The sequence below is a fragment of the Labrus mixtus genome, chromosome 14, assembly GCF_963584025.1.
Source record: "Labrus mixtus chromosome 14, fLabMix1.1, whole genome shotgun sequence".
Taxonomy (NCBI): Eukaryota; Metazoa; Chordata; class Actinopteri; order Labriformes; family Labridae; genus Labrus; species Labrus mixtus.
The window spans coordinates 27,616,341-27,643,066 of NC_083625.1; the positions used below are offsets into that span (position 1 = coordinate 27,616,341).

At 40.1% G+C, this 26,726-nt stretch overlaps 1 protein-coding gene across 1 annotated transcript in view; it reads left to right on the forward strand.

The window, feature by feature from the left end:
• opcml (opioid binding protein/cell adhesion molecule-like) overlaps positions 1-26,726 on the forward strand; it is a 227,569-nt gene that overhangs the window by 101,783 nt on the left and 99,060 nt on the right. The window contains exon 2 of the mRNA XM_061056041.1: positions 7,351-7,586. Coding sequence (XP_060912024.1) covers positions 7,351-7,586 — 236 coding nt within the window. The remainder of the gene's footprint in view (positions 1-7,350; positions 7,587-26,726) is intronic.

Below are 26,726 nucleotides of genomic sequence, written 5' to 3' on the forward strand. Positions count from 1 at the left end.
TAGACAAAAAACTAAATCACTCAGCAAAGATCAACTCTAAAACTAATTAACACCAACCCACAATCCCTGGAGTGTGGGTTGGCAGTCCCAACTCCAAAAGCATCTTGAATAAACACAGCAATTGATGCTTTACAATCAATAGCCATGTTAGTAATGATGACACTGAGGATACAATTTTGTCAGAATGTTTTTTGATCAGTGGGTAAGATGCTATATAGTTATGGTGGTACAGAAAGCATGATGTAACCCGGTAACATGAACACAGGACAAGTAAGAGACTGGTAAATTTTAATGATTTCAGACTGCATTGTTTTTATCAACTGACAGATGCAAAGGAGGGAATTCAAACAGTACACAAAAAACTGAACTCATCACTGAGGCCAGGTGCACCTTATTGTGTAATCCAGGCTTTCCCAACCTTGTGGCTTGACCCCTCATGGGTTCGCATAATGTGGTCTCCTGAAATTTGTATTTATTGATCATTATCAAGTATATATCGTATAATTAAATATATTAAAGACAGGCTACTGTAGGCCATTATAGCCTAAGCCAAACCAAAAAACTTGCAGAGTCTCTGTCAGTCTATTATCCGTTGTGTATAAATGTCATCCGAGTCTTTCTTCCTCTGTCCACAATAATATACATGAAAAAAGCCTTAATGTGTTCTAAGATGAATGCTTTTTTGCAAAACTTTGTCTGTAACACCATTACAAGCAAATTAATGTTAGCAAAAAAGTGCAGTGTGTTTTGGTTTTCTGAGATCGCCAGAGTCTTGTGAAGTCAAAGTGGGGTCACAAGCAAAAAAAAGGTTAGGAAGCACTGGTGTAATGATTAGCTTTACCCGTGCAGAGCTGGAGACATCAGAAGGGGAGAAGAGACAAACAGTACAGGGAAACAAGCTTTATATCTATATTTATAAAGCCTTCGACTGTCGGTGATGCCTTCATAGAAAACAGAGGAGAGAAAAACAGGCTGAGTGTTCATGGAGTAACTACAGGAGAAGACTCTTGAATAAAAAAAGTTTCCTCCTGCTGCACCTTCACCTGCAGCCTTTTCTCTCCGCTGCAGCGACTTGGCATGCATTTAACTAAATCCTACTCCACCATCACAGCAGCTGCCAGGGAGATAGCATGAGAGGGAGATAACCTTTTATATTTACATTTCATGACCTGTTTCTTCCAACTTTTTCACTGCGTCGAGGTTTTCAAGTATGTTGCGCTTCTCTTAATATCGACTTGGTAGTTTTATCTGTTTACTGGCAGGATTTTCTACAGGAGCAGAATGAATACAGATTTGTTGTTCATATATTTCTTCAAGGAAAAAAGGGGGAGATGGACTAAATAATACAGTAACATCCTCTACAAGGGCATAGGTTTGGTTTATTTCTAGGGATGTTCTTTATTGATTGACCAGTATCAACATCGGTGCGTTCACTTGCACTCTCTCTTTATCAGTGTGCTGTATCCTGCTGACATCTGCACATACACTGCAAAATATGAGCTTTGTTCAATATTTATCCCTTCATAATTTATTCAATGTAGCATCGCAAATTTTCACATTGCAAATTTAAAGGTAAGAAATACAGTATATAAGATGTGTTAAATTGTGTGAAATTAAAAGGACCATCATTAAATTTTACTTTTTTAGGGAATTTGCCACTAATGTTACTTCTGTGCCCTAGCTTCTCATTTGAAATTTCAAATATTTTATTCCTTCTCAACAAGTTTAAAAAAGTCTCAGAGGTTCTCAAAACATGTTTTCGATGTTTTTGGTTAAAATCCACTCTGATCCTGTATTTGATCATGCCTGTAAACCGCTCTATTTCAGCCCATCTCAGAACAGACTGTTTCTGTGTCTGTACCTTTAAATGCAAATGATATGTGTTTGACCACGCCCCTCTCTGGAAGGCCTGCCTTGGAGCAGGCAAAAGACGGACGGGATGGACTTTTCTCATATTTGGAGGGTCTGTAGACCGGCTAGGGACAGATATTAGTGTTAGAAAAACATGGTAAAGTGTATTTTGCGTAGTGTGTGACCTTAAGAAGAAGTTGCAGCGGTCTGCTTGTGGTGGCAGTCTGGAGAAAACAGCAAAAAAAAAAAAGAAATAAAAAAGACTGCAGAGACTCCTAATTTCGGCATGTCGAAACAAGATCATCTTATATTTCCGATAACATGGTGATTTTTTTTTTGTTCATTTTTGGGGCCTCTTTTGTTTTTATTAGACAGGACAGCTGAAGAGAGACAGGAAACGTTGGGAGGAGAGAGAGGGGGGTGACGTGCAGCAAAAGACTGAGGTCAGATTCGAAACCCACGGCATCTGCCATGATGACTGTAGCCTCTGTACACGGGGTGTATGACATAACTAGGCTGCTAGCTAATAGCTAGGCTGAACATAGCCTACTCAGGAGAAGGTTAGGTGTTCAGAATAATTTACCATGGTGCGCTACCCCGGTAAGATGTTTTGTAGCCCTTGAAAGCCAGCGTTAACCCTGGCGTTACCTCAATAACTGAAAAATCAGAGTATAGGCCTCTGGTCTCCCTCTCTGTCTCTGTAGTCTGCCTTCTCCCTCTGCTTGTTGAGCACCTGAGTGCAGCTAGCACTCTGGGAGGAAGAGGTGATTTAGAGTGACAGGAGGGCAGAGGGGTGCAGAGACAGTCTCTCTCACACACACTGGGCAGGAGCATGGGGAGGAGTGCTTCCCCTTAACCATTTCTATCTATCATTTCTACACCTATTTATTAGGGGGGTTAGGGGAAGATGCTGAGAGCAAGAGCCTTCCCCTCTTTTGTTCATGTTGGCCAGGATCTCAGACCCTTTTGATTTCAATATTTAATTCTCTTATTTTTGCCCTATTTATGTTGTAATTTTTAAATTAAAGCTTGTGGGTTAATTTTGTATATTTGTGTGTGGTGTCCATTCTTCATATGTGATGCTCTCCATGGTTATGGACATGTTTTTAGTTATAAAACAGAAAATCACATACAGACAAATAAACAAAAGACAAATGTACACCTTACACAAAGGGAAAAATATAATATATAAAAATTAAAAAATGGGGGTTGAGGTGAGGCATCAATACATACTTATGGGATGCTTGAAATACATGTTCATTTAATTTAACTGGTCATACAAAATAATACTTATAGCAATAGCAACACATTAAATCTAGTAAGGATAAAAAAGACCTTACTGTAGCCCACAATCCCTCTAGGCCAAGATCAAGATGCATTACTATGGCAGCAGCTCGTTCCACCCCTAATAAGTATACAAACCCGTCCTACCAACTGCTCCACCTAAAACAGTGTGGAGTTCCAATCTTCCACTTCAAAACAATTTTCCGTTTAGCAGCTAGACAACCCAATGTTACAAATATAATTTGCATCACATATAAGCCATCTATTTTTTCTCCTGATATACACAGTAAAGGACTTCTTAGAATAATGACCTAAAGGTTCTCTATGAGGGCGTTGGTTATAGCTGACCAGAAGGAATACAATGTGAAGCATTCCCACAGACAATGTGACTGCCAATTTCCACATACTCTGTGCATTCATGTTTTGCTGATGTATTTTATTTTTCTATCTCTTCATCTCAGTTGTTTGATTGTTCCATGCTGTTTGGGTCAAAAGTAGACAGATGATCATATCATATTTAAAGAATTACATGTGCACCCCTGTTAACTATTTGAGTTAACTTGTGGTTACAATAACTACTGTGATTCTGAATTGTGCGGCTCTATCACACATGCATGAAAGTTTCTGAGTAATGTCATTGATTAATTTTTTTAATACCTTAATACAGTCAACATCTTTAACATGCCCCACATGTGTTTGGATTTTTTTTTCTGTTTAGCTACATGGTATAATCTGATTCCTTACATTTTATTTTGCTTTTTTCCCCCTGACTTTCTACCTTCACATAAAAGCTCTCTAGCTGGGGTATAAAAATATAGCTTGATTGATTGATTGATTGATTGAATAATATGCAAGTCTCGTCTCACAGAGAGAGTACCATCCAACCATTTTTGTACGGGATGCAGTGATGGTTATTGTAAGCATCAACTGCAATGGACCTAATTGCAGTGTGGAAGACTGCATCAAGAGGTTTTAAAGTTTCAGCTGAAGCATGGATTGTACAAAATATCACCCTAATCTAACACTCACAATAATATCTGTCTTTAAGTCATTAAAGACCTGTTGGTTCTGAAGTCAGACTGCATTACAATACATCGATCCATCAAAACAATCCATCCATCCATCATCATCCATCCATCAATCCATCAAACCATCCATCCATCCATCCATCAAACCATCATCCATCCATCCATCAAACCATCATCCATCCATCCATCAAACCATCCATCCATCCATCCATCAAACCATCATCCATCCATCCATCAAACCATCCATCCATCCATCAAACCATCCATCCATCAATCCATCAAACCATCCATCAAACCATCCATCCATCAAACCATCCATCCATCCATCATCATCCATCCATCAATCCATCCATCAAACCATCCATCCATCCATCATCATCCATCCATCGATCCATCAAACAATCCATCCATCCATCATCATCCATCCATCAATCCATCAAACCATCATCCATCCATCCATCAAACCATCCATCCATCCATCCATCCATCATCCATCCATCAAACCATCATCCATCAAACCATCCATCCAAATATGCCTTGCATTTATTCTCACAAATACCTGTTAGTAGCCCCAATCTTGTTTTCTAGGGAGTCTTGGTGATATTTTAGACTTTGTCAGTTTTTGAAAAATGTAAATATTGTTGATGGATCACCCTGCTCAAGGGGGTGTTTCCTGATTTAATGGCCAATGAAATGCTTTATCAAGTTCCTATGTCCCTTCCCCCTCAACAATAAATCCTGCCAGTACAGTGTGGAGCAGGGAACCCAGGAAATAGCTAGTGGGGCTAACATTTCATCCTTACATTTTACATTTCCTTTCACTCCCTCCGCTGTTGAAGTTCAAAATTCATATTAGTTTACCCCTTCAAATGATAGAAGTGAGCGACTTTCCATCAGGATATATCTATTAGGCACATTATCTGTTTGTGATGGTGTCAGTTGTCGACACAACTGACACCAAGAGAGAGCGCAAAAGATGAGCAGACAGCCATACAAGTCAGTAAGACAGACAGGCAGAAGGTTGAAGATAAAGAGAAAGATTGGAACTTTTCATGATAATATAATCATTCTTCTGAAGAAAAGGGGGAAGCTACAAAATGTTGCATTTAAAAAGAACACTAGGTTAGCCTTGTGTGTTACATTACAATGGATCATTACAGTCTTTTATTCTGGAAGTTGATGGGCGTTTGGGCAAACTCGTGGTAAAGAAAAATTCTTAAATGTATGTCTGTGTAATTCCTCCATTTTTAGAGCTCTGTCTGGCTGATATAAACACTAGTATTGAGATTTTTTTTCCCCCTGGGTCATTTTGTGACATCTCTTTATAAGGTCATATACCTTAGGAACAGGGACAAGGACACACCAATTCTAAGGCTTCCTTAGCCAATCAGGTGAAAAATGGGAGTGTAAAGAGGATGGTCTTAAAGAGGCAGTTCCTGAAATTGCCTGAAGTTTGTTGTATTGTAAATCATTCAAAGCAACAAGGTTTCAATGAAAAAAAACATGATTCTTGAAATGAGCCACTTTAATGTGCAACCACAAAAGGAGCTCAGAGACTTCTTCACTGCAGAAGTCAGGGTGAAGGTCTGGGGTCATTACATCCTGTGGTCACTGATTTATTGATGGTGGAGGAACAGAAGCAGGTTGGCATGTGGCATATCTCAAATGAAGTGTTAAAGATAACAGGACTCTAACCCGCCCGGCACACAGTCTGTTTTCTTACCTTCCCCCAGGAAAGTGTTTAAAGTGCATCTGAACATGTATCAACCGCCTCAAGGGTTTTATCCCCAGGCAATCACTGCTGAACAATAGCACTTAGTGTCTGCGTGTCTCTGATATTTATTTTTTATACATTTTAGAAAATCTTTATGGAGAATGTTTTATCACCATCTTTTATTTACAAATTCATGTCTTGCATTTATTACATTATTGGTTTGGAGGGAGGAGATGACTCAGTATACAGACTGTACACTGTACTTTTTAATATATATGACAAATACCATAAATCGATGTCTGAAAGCACTGGAGAGTGGTCTGTGGGGGTTCTGTCTTTTTAAAATCCTGCCAAAGTTAATATGTTAACATGCACAGTTAGATTGAGCTGAGGTTATAGCTCGATTAGGCCATTGATTTGGGCTGCTGTCTTTGTCCCAGCACATTGCAACTTCATTTGGAGATCGATATACCCCCTTTGCAGTAATGCTAGTCACTATCAGACCGTCTTTAGGCTGACATATTACGTCACATAACCAAGCCAACACCCAACTGGTTGTATGTCCAACAGTGAAAGAATTGACAATTGAACAGCTCTGTAAATTTCAGCAAACTCAACATAAGGTGTGTTTCCTCGTCTGTCTAAAAATATTTGGTTCTCGCTCCATCACTCACCATTTTGAAACCTTGATCTTGTTATCTTTCCAGCTTTCTTCTACGCATTTATGCTGTTTGACTTCTGAGTCACAGCCCTGAGCTGGAAGTGTGGAGCATGTGCTCAGTTAGTAGTGTCAGCCATGTTCTATCCCCAGCTCCTGCAGCCACATGTGTCTTGGGGAAGACTCTTATCCCCAAAGTAGCTCCCGATGCTTTGTCGGCGGCATATGAATGTGTGTAAATGGGATTAGTTACTTCTGATTGTCACTATACATAGCAAACTCTGCCATCAGTGTGTGAATGGGTATTTGTGACCTGTGATATAAAAGCGCTTTGAGTAGTCAGAATCCTAAAGCACTGGACAAGCTCAAGTCCATTTACCATTTAAGGTGTGGTGTAAACATGCAAGAGTAAATCGAACCCAAACTGCATTATCATGGTGTGTTAGTCAGACTTCAAAAAATTCTAACAAAGCATGATGTCAGTCAGACTAATACGTTAACATGTATTTCAAAAGTTTTAGATGGACTAAAACAATAAGTCAGCATCGTGTAATCGTACTGAGTCTCTCTTCAGGATTAAAAAAAGCTCCATATTGACTTTTTCTTGTCAGAATCCCACTAACACAGTCACACTACCACAATAGAAGCAAGCACACATATCTGTCATTTCATTTCACAAAGCTGGACTTCAAATTGATTGTATTTTAAAGTTGTTGTTTTTTTTCAGTGGTTTCATGGTGCTTAAAGGAGACAAAGACATTTTGTGCAGGCCAACATCTCTAACAAAAAAAAACATTTCTCTTTCTTCCTTTCAGATGCAATGTTGACAGCAAAGTGTCTCGAGTGGCATGGCTCAATCGCACCACCATCCTATTCGCTGGAAATGAGAAGTGGTCTCTGGACCCTCGCGTCGTCCTGATGGAAAACACAGCGGTCACGGAATACAGCATCAAGATCCAAAACGTGGACGTCCACGACGAAGGGCCGTACGTCTGCTCCATCCTCACAAACAAGAAACCAAAATCCACAAAAGTGCACCTCATCGTTCAAGGTAAGACCTCCACAGCCCGGTCTGTTGGAGATTGTATTCGGACACAACAAATAACCAAAAAAGTGTCGACCAAGATCCGAGCTGGAACAGTATTGTGTGTTCAAGTTTTCATTGTTTTAGATGGAAAATTGCAAACTCAAGTTTACTTTTTTGGGATTGGACCAGTGCAAGTCCTTTAGGAAAGTCAAATAAGAAACCTGCCTTCCTTTGTTTTAGGATGGTGTGTGGAACTCGGCCAGCGTAGAGCCGGTGATGGAACCGGGATTCAATCTCGATTTAATTTAAGTTTGCTGATAGATATTGATTTAGGGGACAGTACATTGAAAAATGTCCTGGTTCAGTTTCATCGCAAAGTCCTCCTAATACAACTTTAAGCACCAGAGACGTTCTCCTATCTCTCATGATGAAAATCTATTTCCTACCTGGTGAGTTTTGACGAATAATTAACACCAATACTCTTGACTGTAATTAAAAAAACGTTAGATGAAGCTGTTGTACGAGTTACCTCATGTTGAATCCCAAAGAGAAGGGAATAGCGTGCATCAAGGAAATCCAACCTGGACACAGATGGTATCATCTTTATACAAGTTAAGGAGAATCATTTCATTTCTTCTAAATGATAATTGACTTTGAGTATTTTTCACACTGTATAATTTTCAAGCTGTATAATTCCCGAGGATATCTTATTAACTCTTAATTGATGCAGAGAAGCATCAGGCCATGGTTTTTTTAATCAAATCAAACAATAGGCAAGCACATTCTGCTGCTGACAAGTTCCTACGTCTCCAATTATACTTTTCTCATGGATTTTATCTGTCCTTTTTCCTCCCGACCTTGAATAACACAAGCCATCTGGCTGCTGCGAGATCACACTCCGAACCAAAAGGAGCCACATGGAAAGGGCGACAGTGGGCTTTGATACGCCAACAAAACACTGTCGCTGGTGCTTTTGTGTTGTAACACAAAAGAAGGGATGACACTGCTCTAACAATGCTCCAACAATAAGTGGGCATGTGAGAGAAACAGTGTGTGGTACAAAGGAGGCCAGTTCCTGCCACAACTCTCAAAGTCAAATGAGGACTCAGATATAAAGAAATCAACTGTACTGCTATGATGACATTTTGACTGATTATGAAACAGTTATAATTTCATATTAATGGATCTATGACTACGTTCAAACTGCATGACAAAAGCTACGATCACCGAAGGCAAAATTTACCTGAATCTGATATTTTTGCTCACATGTGACTCAGATTTGATTCATTCAACAGTTTGAGCAACACAAGTAACAAGGAATCTTTTCAAATCAGATTTAGGCCACATTCATATCATGAATAAGACACAGGTCTGATCTTTTGCATTGTGACCTCAGTCTGAACGGCGACGTAGGAATGCCACAGTTCTACATTTGCAGGACGGGTGGGGTCGAAAGCGAATTATTTATTTACTGTATGTAGGCCATGCTCTATCGTGCCTTCATTGCAAAATACCAGCCCCTGGTCTCTACCTTTTACATTTAAAATGTTATTAAGTTGAACTTGGCAAATTTCCCTCATATTAGACCTTGTATCACTTGAACTGCCAGCAAAAGCCTAAATGCACACAATGATCATTTCTCACTTTTGTATTATTTTACAAACTGGTTACATACAACAGTGAGCACTGGGGAATTTCCACCACTGTGATCAAAGGTGGCTCAATAGTGCAGTATGCATATATTATATCTGGCCCGCAAGCGTATTTTGATTATGACTTTTACTTATTTGATCGCTGCTGGCATGCACGCTGTTCAGTGGCGTGAATGTTTGTGTCTGTCACTGATCACAGGGTTGTTGTTAAGAAAATAAGTAATAGTCACAGTCAAGATAATCTTGTGGGCGTGATACTATTTGCGAGAGGTGAGAGCTCAAATCAGATGTCTTTCCTCGTTTCACAGGGATCTTTATGGTGCAGATTGTACATATTGCTTCATTTGAATCAGCTGGTTCCCATCTTTCATTTGGCTGAAAGCGGGCAAAAGCCCTATTCTCACGGGACTAGTATTACCTGGGGACCTCTAGTAATAAATGCGGAGGTCGTCTGTGATCTTAATCCCGTGCAAATTTGCCATGTCCGTAATTTGTAAAGTAAAAATTCCACTGCAAATTACCTACCATATTTTGCCAAACACAGAGGTTATGTGATAATATTAGTCCCGTGCGAATCGGCATCTCTGTGATTTGGGGTAGTTATTTTTTTTTGTTGTGTTCTCCGCACCTTTTTTCTGCCTTTTTCCCGGGCGAGAATTATGCAGGCTGCATTGGCAATTATACATTGCAAAGTTTTGACAGAATTTTGGGTGCAAATTCAGGAGGCTCATCTAGCTACACAGCATGGAGACTCATTCACAGAAGGAGCAAGATCAAAACGATCAGTAGAGAGAAATCTCCAAAGATGATTAGATGGATTACATGCATGGAACATTTTTCTATCTTTTGCGCATAGGTTACGCACTGCCTTGTGTTATACGAGTAACGTATGTCTGTCTGTGAATGGCTTAGTGTGAGTGAGGAGAGAGAGAGAACGAGGGGAGTGTGTGTTCGGGAGGTGTGTGTGAGAGGCACGTTACTGATACCGGGGACCGGAGCAGAATCAGAGCAGAGAAACTAGTCAGCATCTGAAGTGTATATACAGTTCGAGCTCTGTGTGCGTAATACACGGCCCGACACCTCAAGTAACAAGCCGGACTCTCCATGTCTGTTTACAACTTGCTGCACCCCACTTAAAGTGAGGGCTACAACTTCGGCCCTGAAGCAGACCAATCAGTCTCCCCTGTGCGCTCTGACCAGGTCGGAATGGTGAAGCAGGAAAGGTTAACACTTGACATCATATCTGGGGGATAATGTCAGTAAATTTGAGTTAAAACACAGACTTAGCTTATCCCGTGCGAATGCGCCGCACGAAACACAGACGTGGTGGGGTAATTTGTAAATCACATGAGGTCCCCAGGTAATACTAGTCCTGTGCGAATAGGGCTGAAGATATATTTGGTTTCCATCTGAACACACAACATTAAAGGATTTTATCCAGAAAAAGAGTAGGTAGAGATTATGTTATATCTCTTATTGCTGATATGTTGATTCATGTGAACTGTCCTAATTTAAAAAATTTAAAAAAATCAAGAAAGAAATAAACATTAAATTACTATCAGCAGGATATTGTATCTACATCCCAGAGAACTTCCAAACAAGTCGGTTGTTGTCACCAAAATGTAACAGATGCAGAGGGGAGTGGAGCTGATGCTTTCACTGTCAGGACTGCCACAGTGAGGTGACATTATTTGTCATCTGATACAGGAAGGGGAACTCTTTTTGATTTATGGGCGTGGCCCTGGCTGTTAGCAGCTCATCACATCTTCTAAGTTGTCAATTACTTTGTGTGATTGAAACCTTTTCTAACACAGACTGACGGTGAATCATTTAATCAGTGACAAACCTAAGAACAGAGAAAGGTATGCATCACTAAAGCAAGACAAAACATCAACATATAAACATTCATTTAATTACTAATTTACCTGCAAATACAAGATACTCATCGAATGTATTACAATATAAAAGTTTGAATAGAGTAGATATTTGGGGAGAATGATTTGAGTTTTGCTAATACAAATGGAGAAGCCAACTGTAAAATCACTTGCTCAGCTCTCTCATGTTTTGGATAATACATCTCTTTGAGATGCAGTCTGAGATTGAGTGTCCTCGGGAAGGAAAAACATGAATGCTTTCGATTTTAGAGATGTAAGAGTGGCTTTTTTACAATTCAACTGAAGACTTTGTTGCTAACTTCTTTTGACTGAAAACGTGCTATTTCTGACAAGGTGTGTGCGTGTTGGTGCTGGGGGGTGAGGAGTGTGTGCATGCGTGTGTGTGTGTGTGTGTGTGGGGGGGGGGTGGAAGAAGGTAGAGCTGCACAGTAAAATCATTTTAACATACTGCCTTGTATGCTGTGTGTCTGAATAGTTTGTCTTCATGAATGAAAAGCAGAGTGATAGTGTGATTGTAGTGAAGTAGACTCAGTGGTATTTATTCAGGTAATCCCCTCTGTTTATTTTGGTGGATGGTGTCTATGCACTGCACTGAATTCCTCCCATGCTGGCTCTGGTTTGACTGTAGGCCCAGCAATGTTGTAACGCTGCTTCAGCCTGATTACACACATGCCAACACACAGAACAGTTTGAGTCAGCCAGACGGCTGGTACAAATGGGCTAAGCCCTCTGCTTTCTTAAACAATAAAGATGAGAAAGTTATTCTTCAAATAACTTGCAACAGATTGTTTTAAACTTTGGTGGAGCCCAGAATAACATCTGTACGCACTATCTCCGATTGATCATTCTTTCAGGCGAGCACTGTAGCTGCCACTTTCATTCACTTCTGTATTGTAAATTTGTGACAGTTGCCAAGACACAGCCCCTTCATTCACTGATTATTTAGACTAAATTCATTCAGCCCAAAGGCCACTGGCTTTTGAACAATGACACAGATAAAGCTTTACAGATTGTAGAGATGATAAGAAACTAACTTAGTATCTATTGACTTAAAATATCAATTGTCCTTAACATTATTAAAAAACTTAAATGGCTGTTTCTTAAAGGAAGAATGTGAGACTTTTTTGATCCCTAGAGCACTTGCATAAAAGAAAAATAAATTGCTGTTTGGCGACACCTCCTCCACTATTCTACAGCGACACACCTCCAACCCCTCTCCACTCACATTTGCAAAAAGGAGTTACAAATTGGAACGTATCATAATTAAGCACTATATTTTGTTAATTGTCTAATGTCCTGTTTTGCTCTATTTTTTTGTTTTCAAAGTTTGTATGTAATTTTCAATTGGGTAAATTGTATTTGTGATATTAAACATTCTTACTTTGTTATTTTTAGTGTATTTTATTTTAACTTTGTTTAATCTCTTGAGGTGAGGTTTTGAGATAAGCCCTCATGGCAAATAAACTAAACTAAGCGCAAGCTGCAGATAAAATTGTCCTTGTCTCAAGCTGCATTGTTGTGTTAGCAGGCTAATGGTAGCGCTCTTTAGTTAGCTCGTAGCTTCACATTGCTTGTAAATGAACGTGATCTAAAAACGCTTAAGTGACATTCAAATAAGCAGTGAGTTAACAGTATTTTATTCTAATTTTCTCTAGTCCCTCACTTAAACAGCTTTTATATGCAAGGGCATGAGCCGTCCTTGTAAACACGATGTAAATATGTCTCAGACAACATCACTGACAGAGGGACAGGCGTCACACTCATTGTAGACAGCCATGACTCAGCGAGATATTTACAGAGGATATACTGTATTTCTGCTGTATTCATGCGTAAAATGTCGCACATTCTTCCTTTAATTGAAAATGACTGCTATCCTGGTGCTAATTCTGTTAGCCTGTGAATGGCAATTTCCAATATGTGTTAGCATAAAGTGCCCCCCGGGAGAATAATGCACCAGCCGCCACTGGTTTTAATACATAATTGCTTCCACTTTGTAAGAGTTTTGTGTTGGGCAGGAAGCAGTGCAGATGAATGTCAAACCCAGGAGTTACAAATGAATGAATACAGAGCAGTACATCCACCTTTATGGCATCAGGAAGTCCGCAGGGGATTACAGCGGAGCCTTTCGTCCCCACAGGCGCTCTCCTCTCTAGCACCTCAGAAATGGAGATTGGTGATGAACCTGTGCACGGGAAGGACTCTGGAGGCTAACATCAATCAGCCCAGTGACCTTGTCAGCTGATCCCCTCCGGAATATAGGGCAGCTGCTTCCATGGTGACTGCACACACAGAGTGGACCGACTGCAGTTAAGACCCCCCCCCCCCCTTTACAAGAAAGCATAATATCTCAGAGTGCTTTGTAATGCATAGTGTATGTATTGCAAGGACCAGAGGGGGCAGAGGATGAGCCACAGACTCTGACTCAACTTCAAGTGGTAGCTACACTCTGATCCTAACTTAAGAGAACTCACTTCTTTTTTCTTTTATAAGCAAACAGCTTTTCCTGCTTATTGATTGTCTCTGGACAACATATCCTCACTCCAAGCTTGCCACGTTTAATAGCTCAGTGGGTGACCTGAAGCTTCTGCATTTGACAATTTAGGTTCCCATCTAGTATTGATGTATCATGTCTGTGGTTCCACAGGGAGGTTTGTTAATAAAATAAAGCCTTGTTGGGTAAGTCATCAATAAAGTTAAAGGAAATGAGCAAGAGCTGGGTAAGTTTAAAATAACAACTATGTTATCATGTTTAAGGGGACATATTATAAAAAAATCCACTCTGTGTTTTTTTAAAGAGTCCATATTCTGCCCTTTTTGGGGTTCGTATATTTAATCTATGTACCTGCTTTTGTACGTTCACAATAGCTAAAGTTTGAAAAAAGTGTCTGTTTTCATGTACTGCTCCTCCTTGCTCCCTCTACACTCGGAGTCCGTCAGCTACGCTTTGCTGTGCCCCCACTGTTAGACCCCACGTGGGCCAAGTCTGCTCTGATTGGTCTGCCGATCCACTCTGTCGTTATTGGTCAGTTGCTCAGCACGCTTCTCGGAAATTTCAACATGAGCTGCAGGGCTTGCCACAACGAGCCAATGGGCTTAGAGCAGTGATCTCACACTGACAATGACCTCGCACTGACAAATTATTATCGAGGGGGGCTAGAACCGAGCGTTACATGCAGCTAATGCTACAGCTAACAGGAGGACGTAGGAGAAGCCACGTTTCCGCTGACTTTGAATTTTTGCACATAGATGTGCCTAAACATGCACAGGACACTTGGAAAACACACTAAAGGGCATATAAAACCAGAACAAGCATAATATGGGACCTTTAACATACATTTGGGTAACCTGAGTGTCTACCGACCCACAACACGTGAAATAAACCCATCCAGTCCTTTGTTTGTAGTCTGCATAAGTCTTAACACAGAGAAAAATGCCCCGATTCAAATTTGCTCAACTTGTGAAATCACAAATTGAATTCTCCTAAAAAAATCCCCTCCCCTTCCCTGTTATCTCCACCCAGGGACTTCACCCCCAGCCTAGAGCAAAACTTTTGCGCAGGTCTGCCATTTTTATTCTCACTAGCGAAGGAGTGATGTCTACCGGGGAAACTCATTGCATTATTAAAGAGACACACACACCAAAATGCAGCGTTCTGAGAGAGCTGGTTTATACAGGGTCACAAACCTCCTCTGGTGCTTGATTCATGTTATATTTTGACCAAAGCACAGCACAGATGTTTCATTTAGACCACAGGGAACTGTTTGAAAAGATGGAACAGGGGTATAATATGTCCTCTTTAAAGACAAAGATCATGTTTTGGGTTTAAACAAGTACTAAAATATGTACAATGGTTATTCCACCATAATGTATGGTACTAACTCGTCTTTATTACGAAACTTACATGCACACTTTATGACACTTACTTGCAGTTCATAGCCTAAAGGTATAATAGGTGCCATTCAGAATTATAATATAGGAAAAATCAAATATACCCAATGTAAATATGTAGTTCCTTAAAAAGAGAGTGAAGTCAAATTCCCTCAGAGTCTCAAACATGCAGTATGTCAGAGAGGCTGTGGCTCAGTTAGTTGAGTCGGTTGCCTTTGATCTCCAGCTCCTATAGCCACAAGTCTGATGTGTCCTTGTGCAAGACACTTAACCCCAAATTGCTCCTGTTGCAGCGTGTCAACGTGTTTTAATGGATCAGTTAATGCTGATGGACACTTTACATAGCAGCCTCTGCCATCAGTGTGTGAATGGGTAGGTGTGACAGTGTACAATAACTTTGAGTAGTCAGAAGTCTAGGGCGGCTGTGTCTCAGTTGGTAGAGTCGTGGTCTCTCAACAGGAAGGTTGAGGGTTCGATCCCCAGCTCCTGCAGCCACATGTCCAATTTGTCCTTAGGCAAGACACTTAACCCCAAATTGCTCCTGCTGCTTTGTTGGTGACGTATGATTGTGTAAATGGTGGTCACTTTACACACTTCTGCCATCAGTGTGTGAATGGGTAGGTGTGACCTGTGGTGTAAAAGCGCTCTGAGTAGTCCGAAGACTGGAAAAGCGCAAAGCTCAACTCAATTTACCATTTGTTTTGTATTTTTGCATTAAGTCCTCCGTCTCCAACAGGAGGAGCGATACAGCCTTACCCACTACAGCACGCTGTGTCTAGGGGCATAATGACAGTGAGTACAACTGAAGCACAAACAAAAGAGACTTTCCAAACTTAAGAAAATACTATCTTTGGTTAAAAAAACAAGTATATAACATCCAAATGAACTTAGGGATGCATGTCGTCACTTGGATTTGATCACAGAATCTTGATTCCAGATGTTTATTAGTACTTGTCTACTGCTCTCTCTGCCTCACAGACTTGCTGGAGAAACAAAAAGGAAGGGTTGGAGGAGGTGTAGGAACAGGAGGGGAAGGTGGGAAAAGCAGAGTCCAAAGAGAGCATTGCTTTGTCTTGAAATCTGCTCTCAAAGATGCATAGTAAGCGTATAAAAAATGTCACCTTCATAAAGAGGTCAACATACACATTGAACCCATTGATTGAACCCTGATCTCCTGAATGAAATCCCATACTTGTCAAACCAAAACCATGCCCCCTAACTATTACTCTATTCAGGACTTCAGTTCTCCATCATTACACTAAAATAGGTGACAGTTTTTAGAAATTAAACCAGAGGATTTGCCTAGACCTTGCTATTTTGACGCACTCAGCCCTGGCAAAACTACTGCATTTGACAACTTCAGGGTGAGAACATGCAGTCCTAAAAAAGCACAGAAACAACAGAATATTAAGTGCTGGTTCGTGTCCTACCTGCTGGTTTGTGTCCTACCTGTCCGGGCGATCCTTTAGAGTGTCGCGGAAGCGAGACATGTCCAAAGTGCACAGCTTATCCACAGGGGTACCTCAAGGGTCAGTGCTTGATCCCCTTCTCTTCTCCATATACATAAGCTCACTTGGTTCAATAATCCGCTCTCATGGCTTCTCATTGCACTGCTATGCTGACGATACCCAGCTCTTCCTGTCATTCCCGCCAGACGATGTTACAGTCTCAGCAAGAATCTCGTTATGCCTTGCTGATATCTCTAAATGGATGAATGAACGCCACCTTCAACTCAACATTTCAAAGACTGAGCTCCTTGTCATCCCAGCCAGTCCCTCTATGCAACCACAGATCAATATCCAGCTTGGAACAACTAAACTCATATGCCCACAAAGTCTGCCCAGAACCTGGGTGTCATGATTGATGACCAGCTAACTTTTAAGGTTCAAGTAGCCTCGATTTGCCCTGTACAACGTCAGGAAGATCAGACCTTACCTGTCAGAACATGCTACACAGCTCCTGGTACAGGCTCTTGTGATATCAGGCATCGACTATTGCAACTCTCTACTGGCAAGTCTTCCTACATGCACTATCAAACCCCTGCAGATGATACAAAATGCAGCAGCACAACTGGTCTTCAACCTTCACAAAAGAGCACATGTCACTCTGCTGTTCATCTCCTTACACTGGCTCCCAGTTACTGCTCGCATCAAATTTAAAACTCTGCTGCTCGCTTACAAAACAGCGACAACAACGTCTCCTCCTTACCTAAACTCTATAATCCAGGTCTACACTCCCTCCTGCCCACTACGCTCTGCCAATGGAAGGCGTCTGATCCAACCTTCACAACAGGGTCTGATGCTGACTAGACTCTTCTCCTCTGTTGCCCCCCCGGTGGTGGAACGAACTACCAAACTCCATTCGATCTGCAGAGTCCCTCTGCACCTTTAATAAAAAGCTAAAGACCCAGCTCTTTCATGAATACCTACTAACTTAATGATGATGGTCTCCATATTATTGGTGATGATGATGGTAATGACGATGGTTTTTGTTTGATAACGATGACTTATAAGATGGTTTCTATACTGATTAGAGCTCTCAAGAACTGCCCTCAATGTTGTACTTTGCCTCTGGTCACTTCCTGTCAGCACCTGTGTGTCCAATCAGACTCAAAGCTGATCGTTTGCTCTTACTGACATTGTTCCCTTTTTTCTAGATCCTTGCTTGTGTTGTACTTACTCTCTGATGTATGTTGCTTTGGATAAAAGCGTCTGCTAAGTGAATTGTAGAATTGTAGAAGTGCATCCTAAGTCAGGACAGTAAGTTCTACACCTCTTGAAAATGTATAGATATAGAAAATGTGGGCCATTGTCTGTGGGATGTGAGAGTGTATTAAAAGTAAGAATGTGTGACTTTTTTACCCAGATGTTGTTGCCCTTAAGCACCAACACCCAACCAAAACAAACAGCTGCTTGGAGACACCTCTACTATAGTGAAGACTCCGCTCTCCTCCAGCGGCACACATCAAACACCTCCGACACCTCTCCACTGGTGTTCACATGAACAAGTTATCAATTAGAACGCAGCATAATTAACAACCATTAAGCGCAAGCAGTGGACTAAATTGTACTTTGCTCGAGCTGCTATTACCTGTGTCTTGCATTGTTGTGTTAGTAGGCTAATGTTAGCACTCTTTAGTTAGCTCGTTGCTTCATATTGCACATAATTTGACACAGAATGGCCGTGATCTCAAGACACTTATGTGACATCCAAATAAGCAATGAGTAGGCTAGTTTATTTTTAAATTTGCAGTCCTTAACAAAAACAGCTTTATACTTAAGGCCGTCTCGTCCATGTAAACATGATGTAAAGACTGCTCCAACAACTGTAGAGCTGGTGGGACTCAAGCTTGTCACTCACTGTAGACAGTCATGACTCAGAGAGACATTTACACAGGATATACTTGATCTCTGCTTTATTTATGTGTAAAATATCACACATTCAGCCTTTAAAGATGAGGTTGGTACTGATGGGAAGATTGGCACTTTCCATAGCAGCCTCCATCCCCAATGAATAAAGGGTCGAGTCAAGTCAAGTTAATTTACACAGCACATTTCAGCAACAAGGCAATTCAAAGTGCTTCATACACGAAATAAACATGTTCAACATGTCACCTATATGTTATTGAGAAATGTGTTGGGTCTAGTATGTATGTATGTGTGTAAGTATGTTTACGCAGTCTAGAAATAACACATTTCACAGAAGTGACATAAAGTGACATGAAAAGTGTTTTGAGTCGTTGGAAGACTAAGAAAGCACAGTCCATTTACAATGTATTACATGTTCTTCAGATTTTACAGCCTGGTCATACACTGCATATCCTCCTGACCAAAAAGCTGATTCTGGCTTGCTGTTTTTATAACAACAGCGTAGACATAAAGTATTGTTGTTGCAAACATTGTTAGAAAGAACTTGTTGCAGGATGTTAACAGAACAAGTCAACATCTTTAGCCAGCAGACAAACTATCTTATTTTTTGGGGTTTCTTTTTTTACGCTTCTTAGCTTGCTGATTTAAACACTAAGCACAGCAAGTGCACTTTTATTTTTTTGGCCTCCTGCAGTCTGCTTTGTCTCATCCCCTGGGCTGTAATGAAGATGAAACAAAGAGCAGGACACTGGAGAAGGAGGACCCAGTATTCTGAATTCTGTTGTAGTTTTCTCTCCAACTTTTTTCCCCCCTCAGACCAAAACAAAGATGTGAAAAAATATGTCTCGGAAGGGAAATTCTGCAAGCAGGAATACTCCGTACAACCAACCTGAGGAGACACTGCTGGTGAGGACATGGGAAAATGAACATGCATTCCAATGGATTTTCCAAGCTTAACCAGAGATGGCAAGGCAAGTGTAGCATCTGTTAATAAATGCTGCAAATTCTTTAAGCGCTTAGGTTATTCAAATTGAGGCTATGTAGGTGCCATGCTACAGAAGCTCAATGCATTCACGAAGGGAAAAAACACACATTTCCCCAGTTATTACAAGATCAGGGTGCGCAGTGTTAACATACTAATATGAATACCATCCACATTAAGCTACATTAATATTTTCCAGTGTCTCATTCCGAGTAGGAAATAAAAGCAGATTAAATCCAATAATAACAATCCTAATGCTAGGATAAGACCGTGGCCTATGCAAACTTTTCTCATCATTATGAGATCCTGATCTTGTAATTATAATTTATTTTTTTATAATTATGAGATTATGTGTCTTATTTTTGTATTTTTCATTGGTGAATGCAGTGCGCTTCCGTACCTTTCTTACAACAAACAGACAAAAAAGTCTGAGACGAAAGACAAATAGTCAGAACCTAAACCAAACTTTTAGAAGAGATATTACTTTGGTCCCCGTTCGTGCTCCATGTTTTGCTTGAAGTTGAAGCAGTTGAAGCAAAGTGTTTCTCACATATAAGGCCTGAATCTCATCAAAGGATGTTTTGCAGCTTTTGCCCATGCTCAACCTGTGCAAATGAAACATAAAAAAGACATTGGGTAATTCTCAAAGTGCTAATCCTGACTTGTGCTACATAGCATAATGTGCTGCTTTCACATTTTCAAATGAGCCATTATGCTCTCATGTCAGACAGAAGTGGCCCCTTTGCAAATAAGCCTCATAGCAAAAAATCTCTGAATCACAAACACCTGCACCAACAGTCATGTGCAGGTGAGTGAAATTATTACCGTCTGCAGAAAGTTGGAGGGAACTGAGGCACAATATTTATAGGCCGTTTTAAGTCCAGACTTTGGAGTAAATATGGAAGCCATAATTTTAACCAGGTGCGGACATTAAAATGCCAGGTGTACTATTGGGCAGATTTTCAAAAGGAGAAAATCACTTTTTGAGTCAACCAACAGTGAAATCATTCACATTGACAGGTTCCATGGTCAAACTATCGTTCATGTTTTTTGATGATATGGCAAAATTGAGCCTGCCAGTCAAAGAAGCCACCATGTAACCATAATTGTGAAACTACTTTTCAGCCCTCCAGGTTCTTACATCTGGTTCTTTCCATACATCTATCAGTGTCTATGAAATTCATAGAGCCCAGGTACACAGCCATACATCAAAATACACTGAGGTTATAAAAAGGACTTTATGAAAAATGAAGAGATCATTATTGACAAAATAAACAGGAACTAGCTACAAAACTAGAATTTGGAATTGTTGCTGGGTTCCCAAAAGTTGGTGACGCTATGATTGCTTAAATATCCCTACCATGTTTTTATGAAACAGAAGGCACACACGCTATTTCATCCATGTAGCTTGCGATGCTAAAAACATCAGTATAATAATAATCAGTTAATCAGTATCTATAACCTCATTGGTATTATGTATCATGTTTTCTTTTTCCATGTAATCATCACCGGTTTCTGGTTTTAGTTAATACACAAGGCAACACAGATTGCTCAACCAACTGGCAACAGTGTTGGGTAAATAAAAGTAGATTTACTATTGTGACAGACAACAGCTCAGATTGAGTCCCTCGGTCTTCTGCTTGTTTTCGCTCTGACACTCAGAGCAGAGCCAGTGGTCCCACACGCTCACTGATCAAAAGGCTCCGCCTCCTCCTGTCAGAGAAGGAGGAATTATGAAAGGGAATTGTGGCACAGCTATGAGTAAACTTGTATTCTCCACTGTCAAAGTTCCAGAAAAATATAGCAACATCAAGTAAGTGTGCTTCTCTTTTAGTCGTTCGGGGACTTTCACATATTCCATGTGTTAGAAGGGCTTGACTCTGTGTCACTTGAGCCCAGTGCAGCACGGATTTGCATCTCCATTACAACTGGTCTACCTGATAAAGTTGTGTTTAAACCGATGACTACCTTGTCCTAAGTCGAAGATGATTAAAAGACGCAGGCCGTGGCTTTGACTCTAAGGAAATGTGGTGTCTTCAGCAGCAGCTTAACACACCTCTGCTGGAGAGAAACAGAACTTAAACCTACACAGGTTCAGTTAGAAGCTACAGCATACTGCTGTCTCTTGACTCTCATTGGCAAAAGTCTCCATTGAAGAGGATGGACTGGCCTTTGTTGCCTCTCTGGACTCACCCTGTAGTACTAAATAAAAACACCAATACTTAGTGTCTAAAGTAACCATTGTTGGCCAAGGTTGGGGATGAGTCCACAGACTATTACACCCTTAGCAGTTACTCTTGTGACCTTCAAACACCTCTGCAACAGTTCCCCATTTGTGTAGACATAAAAAAATGAATTTGAATAAAGTATATAAGAAGTATATAACAATTTGTAGTAAGATAATAAGAACAAAAAAATCTTCCAATCACTGTGCTCCACAAAAAGGTAAATCAGTATGCACAGAGGAATCTCAGTCATAAACATGTTCTCTGGCATTTTATTCTCCCATAAAATGAATTTCCTTAATATAAATGTGCTACACAAAATGAACATAGTAGGTTACAAAAATTCAATCTTAAACAGAAAATAGAAACAGAAAATTAAAAGAAAGAAATCCATGTTCAATAGCATGTAAAAACAGACCCACTGGCTGTAGGATTCAGCACCACTGACAGCTCCACTTGCAGTCATTGCTTTTAGGTAGAGTATACAATAGCAGAAGCAAATAAAAAAAGGATATTTTTACATTTAATAATGGAAAATATTGGATAAGAAAAACACTGAATGAATATAAAGGAAAACTTGGATTATTAAATAAACAACAAAGCATTATGTTTTCCCTTCCATCCCTTCATGAATCCTCTGTGGAAATGTGAGACACCATTGTCCCTGTAAAAAACTATTGTCATATTAGATCAACATTTAAACTACTATTCTAAGGTGTACAAGTTATATATTGTTGTTTTAAAAGTGAAACATCTTTTACCTCTAAGCATGTCGCAAAATAAATTATAAATCATAAAATATTTTGTGTCAAGTGACAGATGAATCGCTTGCTGCACATTTCTCTTGGAGATATTAATAAAATCCAGCTGCAGATTAGAAGTGCTCAACACTGCTCGTTGCAAATCTAAAAACAATATTTTTATCCTTCGTAAAAAAAAAAAAAAAAAAAAAGCAGGTGTCTGCTGTCTGCTGCCATTTTCATCATGCACTTTGTGACTGGCACAGCTTTTCTGATATAGCAGATGAATCAGATAGTGAAGGTTGCTGAGGGAAACAATAAATTGCTTCTCCCATCAGTATTCCATCCTTCAAACCTTTTTTTTTCTCAATTTTTGTGATTCTATGAACAAACCCTGCTGACCTTGGATATGTCCTGACCTTGTGTTTGCAATTAATAAATATAGCCCTCATTGGAATCCCTGCCCATGATTTTTAAAACACTGAGATGTATTTTTATTAGTTAGCACTGTTGTTGTTTGTACCGTGTATAGTATTAACTGAGTTAGTGTCTTTTAGCACATAGAGAAAATCATTCACTTCTGTTTCTACTGTACATTTTGATCATTTAGTTGCTATTCAATGCTTAATCACAATGTAATTTGACATTGTGAAACATTCCAGACCCCAGCAGAATTCTACAGTGTTCACCTAAAACCATCACTTGGGAACGTGGGTCCGGATCTCAGTACGCTTGACCCCAAAGTCCGGTTTATTTTATCACTGTGCCCGATTCCGCTTGACGGGGGTGGTCTTGAGCATGATTCATGTGTACTCGAGTACGGTCGGCGGAAGATGTTGATGCAACCGTTCTCAAACAAGGAAGTGGACCACTATATCATGTTCAAAATTCAAAATTTCTCCTGTCGCTTCGAAAACTGTCGTATCCGAGCAGCACAGTCCCATTTCGTCTTCTGGGCTGGATGGTAGATGTAGAAGTAGGGAGAGAGGGGTTGTTGGCATCTCAGGAATAACAAAAACCTCCACAGTTATCAGGACTCCGCAAGTGATTGCCATTGTTGCTTCTTCTTAAAGGCTTTATATGATATATATATCCTCTGAAAATAACTCTGTGAGTCATGACTGTCTACAATGGGTGTAACACCCGAGTCCCACTGTCTGTGATGCTTTCAGAGTTTTCAGAGTCCTATCTTCAGTTTGTTTACATCGTCGGGACGGCCGGCTGACTCCTCCCCTCGTGTATAAAAGTTGTTTAATTGAGGGACTAGCGAAAAGAAGAATAACATACTGTACTCACTGCTTAACTGTGTTTCTAGATCACGCTCATTTCAGGTAAATTTACATGCAGTGTGATGATACGAGCATAATAAAGATCACTAGCATTAGCATGCTAACACAACAATGCAGCACAAGTTGTTTTGGTTTCATGCTGGTGCTCAAGGGCGACATCTGCTGGTTCAAAAAAATATAAAGCTTTTAAATCTGCTTCTTGGCGGATTTGCAAACCAACTATGTGCATACTGCCCCCTGCTGTATCTGACTGTATACATATGTAAGTGTACCTGGGCACGGAACGATGCTACTCATGTGAAAGCAGACAAGAGGGGAGGGGGGAGCGATCATGCTCAGAGACAGTACGAAGCAATCATGCCTGATGTAAAAACACCCTTAAAGTGGCAGTGAAAAAGCCCTCTTCTACCTTGAACACTTAACTTAACCCTGCCAACAAAACAAATATGGAAACCAAACATGCGGGCCAACTGATGTCTTTACAAACTGCATGTTCCACTCAGCAAGATAAGTCTGACTCAGAGAACAGAAACAAGACTGTCCATCAGTATACATTTCAAAAGACATAAGTTAAAGATAATACTTGACGTGACGTCCATTATCAGGACATAATGGACGACGTGGAGTCATGAACCGTCCGACACGCAAGGTAGGCAGTATAGCTGCAGTCATCAAAGTTTTTGTTTTCACGAAGATGTTTAATCTTAATTATTGTTGTATACAGTTTGTTATTTTGTTGAAATGAATCTTACATGCAGTATTGTTGCTATGGTTACTCATCTTAGATACAGTCTGCAGCGCATTCATTTGGTACAGTGAACCGACTGTTTAACTGGAACTACTTCCATACGTGTCCATATATCAAAAATTAATAGACGCCCATGTGATTCCCTTTCGCAAATCAGAATTGAGTATTCACCCAGACCATGGTATAAGTAAGGGATACTGTATAATGAGCTGGTTGTTAGCTTTGAATGGAACTCTGACAGGGTGAGCCAGGCCCTGTTTCTCTACGATAGCAACCCACTCACACTCATTATCACTCATATTATATTATATTAAAATAATAAATCATTTAAAATAAAACCTTATTTTGAAACTGATTTTAGGGCCAATGCAGTGTCAAACAAACAAACTGGACTTTGGTTGGTCAAATGTTTTCAAGCACAGTACAGATTGCCTAGTGTGCGCCATTAAATGATGGGCATGCATGTGTGCTATTGTGAATCATTGTGTGTGGGTTGTGTGTGTTGCCATCAGTGTGACATCGTTGTCACTCAGTCATTATGTATGGGAGGACAACAATTAACCTTTGTGTCTTTTACTCATTTAACACAGCTTCTGCCAACACCTGGACAATAACAGCTGCTGTTTTAGAGTGAAGTGATGGAGTGGATGAGGTTTATATGAATAACAAAGAGTGACAGATGTCAGCACTCCCTCTAAAGAAATGACACACTAATGACATAAGCAATGTTGATAAGGATACATATATACATTTCACAGATGAAATACCTTTATTCTTAGCACCATGGTTACAGTGTAAATGTGTAAAGTAAAGCTCTCTCTCCTGCATTAGCTGCACTGTTACTGGTGCCAATCTCCAGCCAGCTCCCTCAGTCAATATCACTCAGTGAAGACAGCTGAAATGAGTTTTTGAGTAAAACGGCCCTGGACACAGACGGGGTTATTACCCAGGTGTCTTTTGTTGCATCTTTGAAGAAAGTTATTTCTTTAAACAAAAGCAAATTGGTGTTTGTAGCAATTGGTCCTGGGTGCTGTCAGAAGGAGAGAATGCACATTGAATAGAACTATTTGTTTTGTTTTCTAAGCCACTTAAAACCCAATCCAAAACAGTATGTTACTCTGAAAAATAGGCCTGAATGTAATATTTAGCATAAAGACTTAATCCAATTTTAAATATTGTCATTAGTGTTTCTGAGAACTTTCTTGATATTAGTGCAAATGACTGTGTCTGTGTATGATTGTGAGTTATACTCTCGAGTTTGGGTCGCCAGAGGGCTCTTACACTTGTCGACCATAATATGTAAGGCCTATGTCCACCTAGCGTTATTTCCGGGCAGAAGGTGCTGGCTGTGTACCCGGGAGCGCTAACAAGAAGCGTTTGTGTGCTGGAAAAGAAAAGCGATCCATCCTGTCCCTATGACAACAGTCTGTTGACAACGGCCACTGTTTGACAGACACTGCTCCATTGCGAGTGTGAGTTTTTTGCAGTTTTTTGCAGTGTAGAAGTTAATCAATTTTGATTTGACTGATTAGCCCATGCATTAGTTGTTTTTATTTTTGTCACATTTTAATAAGTAGATATATGGATAGAAACTTTATTGATCCCGAGGGAATCTGGTTGCATCTGGTCCAAATTTTAACACGATTCTCTTTGCAGTGATATAGGCTTCAACAAAGTTGTATGAAATTTGAATTAGAGCACTCTTTTGTTTCTTTCTTTAGTCTCGACAGATTGTCCTTAACATAGGTGATAATTAGGTCTGACTTTAAGCAAAACTAAATGGATTCTTCGAGTGGAAACATTGAAGATTTAAATGTTAGTTTAAGGGCTAAGAGTTCATGAGAGAGGGGGAGTAGTTTGAGTTTTCACAAGGATTCAGTAGGATGTTTGTGTGGTCATGTTTGTGTGTGTGTGTGTGTGTGTGTGTGTGTGTGTGTGTGTGTGTGTGTGTGTGTGTGTGTGTGTGTGTGTCCTGTGTCCTGTGTCCATGACCACAGAACCATACCAGTCCCCTCCATCCAACCATACTCATTGAGAGCAATTTAAAAAAAGGCGCTGGCACTCATAAAAGAAAAAACGGGGACTAAGGCAATTTTGGTCTGCTCCCACACTATCTATGTGTTTTTATCATGCAGAAAAGTATCAGATAGTATTTTTTTACGTTCTCAGGACCTGTTTATACTCTCTGTACAAAACGTTCAAACAGAAAGTGGGAAAAGGGCTTTTTGGTATTCTGCACCCACAGCCTGGAATCTGTTGCAGGATGACTTGAAACTCCAGGAGTTGGTGTCCTTAAAGGTTTTTAAATCAAAAATGAAAGACCTGGAAGAAGATTTTATAGGATGTCGATGCTTTGTAGCTTGACTGCTTGAACCTT